The following is a 10,000-nucleotide window of genomic DNA, read 5'->3' as shown; positions in this document are numbered from 1 at the left end:
CTGTAGCGTCCACTGGACTCTAAGCTCCTCCCCGCAGTTATGCCCTGGTTGGACCTGACAGTACCTTCTGCAGTGAATCAGGCTAACTCAGTCTTCATCCCGTGGTCTCCCTCTTCATAGAGCACAGATGTGGAGATGTGGAGCTCATCTGGATTCTTCTCGTGCTGAATTTGATCTGAATTGAATTTCAATAAACTATATTTTTGTTGACTTGTTTGTGTGACCTCAGTTTGTTTATATTATTATGGACCATCTTTATTCTGTCCTTTCGCATAAAGAACAACACAAAGATGCAGAGAGAGAGAGAGAGACAGGAAGGGAGACAGACAGGCAGACAGACAGACAGCTAATTAAAACATGTTTTGGTTTCATGAAGTTCAGATTCTTCTCCTTCCTCTGTGATTCTAACAGTTCAGCTTGATCATCTCTTACTATCGATCGTATTGTTATCGGGCCGTAATGTGAGCGCGCGGCTCCTCCTCCGACTCGGAAATGACGCCATCACTTCCGCATCAAACTTCGTTTAAAAGTCTTCAGTCTGTTTTCATCTTCTTCACTCTGAGCAGCGCGACACTGATAGGGAACTGAACGATATCGATATGGGCAGAATCGAGTGGGCGATGTGGGCAAACGAGCAGGCGCTGGCTGCGGGGCTCAGTGAGTATGAGAGCTGAGGCTGATTACTGGGACTCAGCTCAGACTTTATATTCTGTTCTTTGTGTCATGAATGTAGAGGGGATCACAAGTTGTGTGTGTGTGTGTGTGTGTGTGTGTGTGTGTGTGTGTGTGTGTGTGTGTGTGTGTGTGTGTGTGTGTGTGTGTGTGTGTGTGTGTGTGTGTGTGTGTGTGTGTGTGAGAGAGTGAGAGTGAGAGTGAGAGTGTGTGAGAGTGAGAGTGAGAATGTGTGAGTGTGTGAGAGTGTGTGTGAGTGAGTGTGTGTGTGTGTGTGGTTCTCTCCCTGTTAAAGTCGTTTCTTGCTCCTGTCTCTTTAAATGTTCTGTAGCCTCCAGATAACTTTGTTGAGTTTAGTCTCTGTATAACTAAAGTCAAGCTGAATGTTATTGATCTGTTATCTGATATTTGCTGTGACTCAGCCTGAGGTTCCCTGAAGTGATGAAGTGAAGTTTTTTTCCCTTCCTGCTTCCTCCTTCCTGCTTCCTGCTGTCAGTCCTGATGACGGGCGGCATTGTGGGCGTGGCCGGGCAGTTCAGAGGCTGGCAGTTTGCAGCTTATGGGATGTATCCTTCAGTCCAAACACCTGACAGAGCCCAGGATGTGTTTATTATAAAGGACAAATGAAGACATAGATGCAGGTATTGGTTGCTATGGCGACTTGTAGATAAATGTTGGTTGAGTTGATTGAGATCCTTGACGTCCGTGCAGAGCTGCTGGTGTGTTTGTGTGTCTGCTGGAGTATCCAAGAGGGAAGAAGAACAAAGGAACCAGCGTGGCGAGAACGTGAGACCTTCAGCCTTCAGAGTCTCCTGAGACAAACTATCAAACATGTTCAGAGCAGAACCTCAGAGTCCAGAAACAAAGACTCTGGGACCGTCCTGGTCTTCAGTCTGGACTCTGGGACCGTCCTGGTCTTCAGTCTGGACTCTGTGACAGTCCGGGTCTTCAGTCTGGACTCTGGGATGGTCCGGGTCTTCAGTCTGGACTCTGGGACCGTCTTGGTCTTCAGTCTGGACTCTGGGACAGTCCGGGTCTTCAGTCTGGACTCTGGGACGGTCCGGGTCCTCAGTCTGAGTCTCTGTGATGACCTCGTGTCTCTCTTCCTGTGTCCTCTCAGGGGTCAGTACTGTTTCACTGTGTGTGTGAAGTCCTTCGGCCCGGTGACCAGGAACTACTACGTGCGAGCGTTCCTCCATGCAGCGTACGTCCTGCTGAGCAGCTTCTCTCTCCCTTCACTGCACCTGTCTCCCTCTTCACTCTGTCTGTCTCTGTCTCTCCGTCCTCAGACTCTGTGTTCCAGCGGGCTTCATGCTGGCCACCGTGCTGGGCTGCGTCTGCCTGGGCATCTCCAGCCTCATCTACCTCACCGTACGTTAACCCTTTAAACATCTACACAACCACACACAACACCAAGAGGCGCAACGTCTCAGTGTTCATGTGAGCAAATCCACCAATGGCATCAAGCTCCTCCTCCTCAGAGATAGAGCCTCACAGGGAGGCAGAGCAGTAACCAGAGCTACACCTCAAGGAAACTTCCTGTAAACACATCTGAGCTGAAGTTAGACTGAACCATCTTCACTGAGAGGGTTCCACCTTCAGGACTGCAGACCAGGTATCAGCCGAGATGCTGGCTGACAGGCTGAGCTGGTTAATGCTTGTTGGCGTGTTGACGTGTTTGTGTGTCTGTGTGTTGCATTGTGTCTTAGAGGAACCAGGAAACGTTCCTCTGCATTGAGACATGAAGGTTGTGACATTGTTCCAGCAAAACCTGTTTTCAAAATGTGGAAACAAAGGTTGAATACTTTCCAGTCTGAACTATTAAACTGCACTGATGCTGCTGTACTCACAAACCCACAAAGGGATTGATTGATAAGTTCTGAGCCTCCATATCTGTTTTGGTTTGTTATTGTTCTGATGAAGGTTCTGTTCATGTCTCCGCTTCTATACAACACATCAGTCTGGGTTTAAACAGTAACATGCAGTCATACATGAGTTACACAGGACAGCAATGGTACCAGAACTTCTAAGAGTGCATCTGAGGTTCCTTGTGTTCTTCCTCTTCAGGCGGCGATCCGAGGGGAACACTGGGAACCCATTCTTCCACGGCAGGAGGCCCGGAAGCCAGAGAGCATTAAGAACCCTCCTATGAATCCTCCACCCAGACCTCCTGCAGAGACGCGCAGGAAGCGAGTGGACGACCTGGAGGACGCCGCCTACGTCAACCCCATATCTGTTACTGCCAACGAGTAGCCCCGCCCCCTGGTTCAGGCCCCAGTCCACCGCAACCTTCAGAACCGGAGCCGGAGCTGCGTTCACACCTGCTTAGCTAATGACGTCATCGCTCAGCCCGTCTTCCTCTTTTCTCTTCTTCATCTTATTTATTTCCCGCTCGCCTGCCTCTTGATGCTTTGAACCCGTTTCTGCTCGCTGCAGTGCTTTGTGTTGAGCCGAGCGATCAAAGTGACGACGTTCATCTACAGGAAACAAACAAAAGGTTTGGGAGCCATTTTAGATCCACAGACTGACAGGAGAAGAATGTGTGTTAGTTTATCTGGAGGAAGCATCAGAGAGGTCAAAGGTCAGAGACTGGAGGGCAGAGAGGCTGATTCACTTTCATCAGGATTATTTAGATGTCACATCTTAACCCTTTCATGTCACCACAGTTTGATGATTTGACTCCATGACACTTTGACTCAGTCTGTTAGTTTGGATCAATATTATGGATCAGTTTCATTTCCTCATGAACTCTCTGGAGACTCAAACTCTTCTTCTGACTTTGCTTCATTTTCTCTCTTAAAGCTCATTGAGGCTTCGGTTGACTTGATTTAAGATTTGATAGAAAAATGTCTCAGGGAAGAAAATGACAAAAATAAATGTGTGTAAATAAATAGTGTGTGAATCAATCTAAGAGAGAGAGAGTGTGTGTGTGTGTGTGTGTGTGTGTGTGTGTGTGTGTGTGTGTGTGTGTGTGTGTGTGTGTGTGTGTGTGTGTGTGTGTGTGTGTGTGTGTGTGTGTGTGTGTGTGTGTGTGTGTGTGTGTGTGTGTGTGTGTGTGTGTGTGTGTGTGTGGTGTGTGTGTGTGTGTGTGTGGTGTGTGTGTGTGTGTGTGTGTGTGTGTGTGTGTGTGTGTGTGTGTGTGTGTGTGTGTGTGGAAAGTCCCCACTTCCTCTCTCACCACCACGGAGTTTCATTACTTTAGAGTTTCCCCTCTGGCCTGCAGAGCGCACACACACACACACACACACACACAGAGAGAGAGTGAGGAAACAGGGTATTATTAGTAAGAGGGTCTTACTTCCTCATTCCGACTGAGCAGAGTGGCCCATAGAGCAGCTCTGCAGGTGTGAGTGTTGGCTCAAGGTTTCAACCAAACGTCTGTGAGGCAACACTTCATATCCATGCCTCTGCCAAGCCTGAGCAGGAGGGAGGAGGTTAAACCCTGCTGAGGGGGAATCAGGGCTCCAGAACCTTCTGACTGTCACTGTTTGGCAGGTTATAGGCTCATGTGTCTTCACGTGTCTTCGTGTGTGTGTGTGTCTTCATGTCTACATGTGTCTTCATGTGTCTTCATGTGTCTTCATGTCTTCATGTGTCTTCACGTCTTCATGTCTTCACGTCTTCACGTCTTCACGTCCTCATGTCCTCATGTCTTCATGTCTTCACGTCCTCATGTCTTCATGTCCTCATGTCCTCATGTCTTCATGTCATCATGTCTTCATGTCCTCATGTCTTCATGTCTTCACGTCTTCACGTCTTCATGTCCTCATGTCTTCATGTCCTCATGTCCTCATTTCCTCATGTCTTCATGTCTTCATGTCCTCATGTCCTCATGTCTTCATGTCTTCATGTCCTCATGTCTTCATGTCCTCATGTCCTCATGTCCTCATGTCTTCATGTCTTCATGTCCTCATGTCTTCATGTCATCATGTCCTCATGTCTTCATGTCCTCATGTCTTCATGTCCTCATGTCTTCATGTCTTCATGTCCTCATGTCCTCATGTCATCATGTCTTCATGTCCTCATGTCTTCATGTCTTCATGTCTTCATGTCCTCATGTCTTCATGTCATGTCTTCATGTCCTCATGTCTTCATGTCTTCACGTCTTCACGTCTTCATGTCCTCATGTCTTCATGTCCTCATGTCATCATGTCTTCATGTCCTCATGTCATCATGTCATCATGTCCTCATGTCTTCACGTCTTCACGTCTTCACGTCCTCATGTCTTCATGTCCTCATGTCTTCATGTCTTCATGTCTTCATGTCCTCATGTCTTCATGTCATGTCTTCATGTCCTCATGTCTTCATGTCTTCACGTCTTCACATCTTCACGTCCTCATGTCTTCATGTCCTCATGTCATCATGTCTTCATGTCCTCATGTCATCATGTCATCATGTCCTCATGTCTTCACGTCTTCACGTCTTCACGTCTTCACGTCCTCATGTCTTCATGTCTTCATGTCTTCATGTCCTCATGTCTTCATGTCATGTCTTCATGTCCTCATGTCTTCATGTCTTCACATCTTCACGTCCTCATGTCTTCATGTCCTCATGTCATCATGTCTTCATGTCTTCATGTCTTCATGTCCTCATGTCCTCATGTCCTCATGTCAGTCTCACAGCAGGATGATCTCTGGCTCTTCTCTCTGCGCTGTGCTGCCACCCTCTGCTGACTGTAGGCACTGAGTCCCTCTGTGGCCTGAGGGGGCGCTGTTGGCTCTTGTCGTGATGAAGCAAAGCGAAGAAGAAGAGCTCTCAGCCAATCAGCGCTCTCCCAGTCTCGGTGTCGCTGTGATTCCAGTAAACATTCGAGTTGTTTCGTGTTTGTGTCTCATGATCCGGGGAACATGTCGAGCCGAGCTCTGCGAAGGCTCCGAGGGAAGCAGCGGGCCCAGGAGGAGCTGGACCCGGACCCGGACTTGACAGGAGACAGCCCGGAGGAGCAGGCGGCCGAGGCGGAGGAACAGGAGCCGGACAACCGGAAGGCCCCGAAGAAGAACCGGAGCAACATCTACGAGCTGGTAACGAGACGGAACCACCCGAACACCCGAACCTGGGACATGAGCCCGCGACATGGACCCGGGACATGGACCCGGGACGTGTCTGACAGGAGCTCAGGATAGCTGCGTAGCTAGCACACACACACACACACACACACACACACACACAGGGTCAGAGTCGGTGTCAGTGTCTCCAGGGTCAAAGGTCAAATCTTCCCCTTATACACCTGTCAGTGTAACATGGGTCAGTGGTCCAAACAGAACCTCTCTGTGTCACTTTGAGTCCCGATCCAGTAAAGAGTTCCTCAGCAGGACCTTCTCCTTCTCCTGTGTGACCTCACAGGACCTGAAGGCTCAACGGGCCTGTGACCTCTCTGAAGCTCCCAGTGTGAGTGAGACTCAGGGAGGAACATCCTTTTAGAGCAGACACAGAGCAGACACAGAGCAGCAGACGTCTCATTCATTCACACTGGGAGCTTCAGGAGAGAGAGCAGCAGGAGACAGAGCAGCAGTTGAGAGAGCAGCAGGTGGCACTGTTGTACTCTGAATGTTTGTTGTCCTTTCATGGAGACAAAGTCACAGAATATTTATGACTTCTGCATTTTAACAAACAGTGAATGTTGTAACAGTGTAACATACACACACACACACCACACACACACACACACACACACACACACACACACACACACACACAGTGTGTCAACAAGGATATCAATACTATCATCTGGAAGGGATGTTGTCACTCATGCAGATCGGTCTCACACTCTTACAGATCTGTGAAGCAGAGATCGAGGCAGAGAAAGTGTCGGCTGATGAAGATGGAAAGAAGGCTGAGGACACCAAAGACAAGGAGGAGAAACCAGCAGGAAACTCCTCCAAGGTTAAGACCTATCTACTTATGTGTATTACACTTATACTCAATTCCATGTGTAGTACACTTATACTCAGCTTCCTGTGTAGTACATTTATACTCAGCTCCATGTGTAGTACACTTATACTCAGCTCTATGTGTACTACACTTATACTCAGCTCCATGTGTAGTACACTTATACTCAGCTGCATGTGTGTAGTACACTTATACTCAGTTCCATGTGTAGTACACTTATACTCAGCTCCATGTGTAGTACACTTATACTCAGTTCCATGTGTAGTACACTTATACTCAGCTCCATGTGTAGTACACTTATACTCAGCTGCATGTGTGTAGTACACTTATACTCAGCTGCATGTGCAGTACACTTATACTCAGTTCCATGTGTAGTACACTTATACTCAGCTCCATGTGTAGTACACTTACACTCAGCTCCATGTGTAGTACACTTACACTCAGCTCCATGTGTAGTACACTTATGCTCAGTTCCATATGTAGTACACTTACGCTCGCTCTGCTCCAGGTGTAGTACACTTATGCTCAGCTCCATGTGTAGTACACTTATACTCAGTTCCATGTGTAGTACACTTATACTCAGCTTTATATGTAGTACACTTATACTCAGCTCCATGTGTAGTACACTTATACTCAGCTCCATGTGTAGTACACTTATACTCAGTTCCATGTGTAGTACACTTATACTCAGCTGCATGTGTGTAGTACACTTATACGCAGCTCCATGTGTAGTACACTTACACTCAGCTCCATGTGTAGTACACTTATACTCAGCTCCATGTGTAGTACACTTATACTCAGTTCCATGTGTAGTACACTTATGCTCAGTTCCATGTGTAGTACACTTATGCTCAGCTCCATGTGTAGTACACTTACGCTCAGCTCCATGTGTAGTACACTTATACTCAGCTCCATGTGTAGTACACTTATACTCAGTTCCACGTGTAGTACACTTATACTCAGCTCCATGTGTAGTACACTTATACACAGCTCCATGTGTAGTACACTTATACTCAGTTCCATGTGTAGTACACTTATACTCAGTTCCATGTGTAGTACACTTACACTCAGCTCCATGTGTAGTACACTTATACTCAGTTCCATGTGTAGTACACTTATGCTCAGCTCCATGTGTAGTACACTTATACTCAGCTCCATGTGTAGTACACTTATACTCAGTTCCATGTGTAGTACACTTATACTCAGCTTCATGTGTAGTACACTTATACTCAGCTCCATGTGTAGTACACTTATACTCAGCTCCATGTGTAGTACACTTATACTCAGCTTCATGTGTAGTACACTTATACTCAGCTTTGTAGTACACTTACACTCAGCTTCATGTGTAGTACAGGTGTTAAGCTGTGGCTCTGTCTTTACAGTGTCCGTCAGGAGAGCGTGTTAAAAAGAAGAAGAAGAAGAAGAAGACCAAAGTGACAGAGGAAACACAGGTAAGGAGCTGAGTAGAATCAGTCCAGTGATTAGTCTGAGTATCACTGAGGATCATTTCCATGCTGAAGTCAAATGAAACTTTTTTCAGTTCTTGATGAGATGTTGAGAGTGACATCATTGTAAAGTAGCATGATGCGTTGTGTTGACGTGTTGTGTTGACGTGTTGTGTTGACGCGTTGTGTTGACGCCTTGTGTTGACGCCTTGTGTTGACGCCTTGTGTTGACGTGTTGTGCCTGTGTGGTGTCAGGAGGGGGCGACAGTAGCTCACTTCATACTCAGCTTGGGAACCGTAGGGTCGCCTGTTTGAGTCCCGTGGACTGGCGGGTGGAGAGTTGCCTGATTGACGTGTCTGCATGTGATTCACACCCAATAAAGTTTCTTCTTCTTCTCCTCTTTAGGAGGCTGCAGCAGAGGAGAACATCGATGTGCTGCTGGAGTACCTGGAGACGTCCAACGGGCTGAGCCTGCAGACTGAAGACTGTGGAGGCTCAGACAGAAGAGCAGTGCTGCATGTGGAGCACAGGTGAGCAGAGAGAGACACACTCTGTCTGTCTCTGGCTCTGTCTCTGTCTCTCTCTGTCTCTGTCTCTGTCTCTCTCCCTCTCTCTATCTCTCTCCCTCTGTCTCTCTTTCTCTCTCTCTCTTTCTCTCTCTCTCTGTCTGTCTCTCTGTGACATGTCTCCTGTCCTCATGCTGCAGGAATCTAAACCCAGAGACGGAGCTGAAGAGATACTTTGGGGCTCGAGCCGTCCTTGGGGATCAGAGGTATGACCTCAAGGCGTGTGTGGAGTGTGTATGCCTTCCACATGTTCCTGTGTCATGTATGATGGTGGATGTTTTGTTTCAGGCCAAGACAGAGACAGAGACAGTTTCACAGAAGCACCTGGCTGACGTCTCCCAAAGACACGTGGCCTCGCTTCAGCCGTCCAGGTGACCTTTGTCTTACACTCATGTGACTGTCTGCCCAGTGTCCCCTCACAGCTAGGCCCCGCCCACTGTCTGCCCAGTGTCCCCTCACAGCTAGGCCCCGCCCACTGTCTGACCAGTGTCCCCTCACATCTAGGCCCCGCCCACTGTCTGCCCAGTGTCCCCTCTGAGCTAGGCCCCGCCCACTGTCTGCCCACTGTCCCCCTCACAGCTAGGCCCCGCCCACACTCATGTCTCAGAGTCATTTGGAGGTTTATTCATCAATTTGTGTTCAAATAAATAAAGTGATTGACATAAACAGACCTGACCTCAGGTGACCTCAGATTATAAGACTTCTTCAATAGAAGCTGCATTCAGCCCATACTAGTGTGAACTCTGTGTGCGTCTCATTGTGTAGATGTTTGTGGTTCTCTTTCTAGGTCAGTAGTTGTCATGGATCTCCATCCTATGGTAACTCTGACCTTTGACCCTCACCCTATCCTATATAAACTCTGACGTTTGACCTTTGACCCTAACCCTATCCTATAGTCACCTTCGGGTCCTCGTCTCTGGTGTGATGTGGCTCTCTAACAGGATGTAGGGCTGTCTGGGTGGTAGATTGAATATTTCCTGTACATTCACAAGCTTTATGTCACATTTATGACTGGAGAGCTTTACAAAGTGCTGTGTCTGTGTGGTCGCCATGACAGCTGGCAGGGAATCAGACATGTGGGCACCATGGGTATGAGGGACAAACAGACGTGTGAAGAGTGAGGAGGAAGAGGAGCTGCTCAGGAGCTCAGAGGTCTCTGATCCCTGATCTATGGACCCTATAGGGTCCCACTCCCCATGGTTCTTCATGTAGGAGGCGTGTTGTGAGAACCTTGAGTCTCAACACCATGCAGCAGCTTTGGTTCATGTTTAAGATCAATCTGGACTTCTCCTGACCGACTGACTGATCTCTCCTGGCCCTGCAGGGATCTCCATGAGCCTCCTGCAGTCCAAGGACGGCGTTCTGTACTTCACCCTGGAGCACGGGCGGGACTACCAACAAGTTCAGTTCAAGTTCCTGGATGCTGT

General features: G+C 48.0%; 2 protein-coding genes across 3 annotated transcripts in view; both read left to right on the top strand.

Moving 5' to 3' along the window:
* mvda (mevalonate (diphospho) decarboxylase a) overlaps positions 1 to 210 on the top strand; it is a 4,931-nt gene extending 4,721 nt beyond the window's left edge. Inside the window, exon 10 of the mRNA XM_076140354.1 lies at positions 1 to 210. This exon is cut by the window's left edge and continues 566 nt beyond it. The gene's annotated coding sequence lies outside the window, so the exon portion shown is untranslated.
* A 288-nt stretch (positions 211 to 498) lies between these two features.
* Positions 499 to 3,563, top strand: cyba (cytochrome b-245, alpha polypeptide). 2 transcript variants are annotated; one of them, XM_076140359.1, is made up of 6 exons: positions 499 to 657; positions 1,169 to 1,238; positions 1,384 to 1,458; positions 1,793 to 1,876; positions 1,962 to 2,043; positions 2,740 to 3,563. In XM_076140359.1, exons 1-6 carry the CDS (start codon positions 600 to 602, stop codon positions 2,923 to 2,925), a joined length of 555 nt encoding a protein of 184 aa, XP_075996474.1. In that variant the 5' UTR covers positions 499 to 599; the 3' UTR covers positions 2,926 to 3,563. The 2 variants fall into 2 exon arrangements, with proteins under 2 accessions (XP_075996474.1, XP_075996475.1); XM_076140360.1 differs by having other exon boundaries at positions 514 to 657; positions 1,095 to 1,238.
* Positions 3,564 to 10,000: the final 6,437 nt, after the last annotated feature.

Source organism: Genypterus blacodes, unplaced genomic scaffold (genome assembly GCF_046128005.1).
Source record: "Genypterus blacodes isolate CSIRO-AG114 ecotype Tasmania unplaced genomic scaffold, CSIRO-AGI_Gbla_v1 ptg000587l_1, whole genome shotgun sequence".
Taxonomy (NCBI): Eukaryota; Metazoa; Chordata; class Actinopteri; order Ophidiiformes; family Ophidiidae; genus Genypterus; species Genypterus blacodes.
Note: the sequence above shows the minus strand (reverse complement) of the source record. Positions and strands in the feature narration are given on the sequence as shown.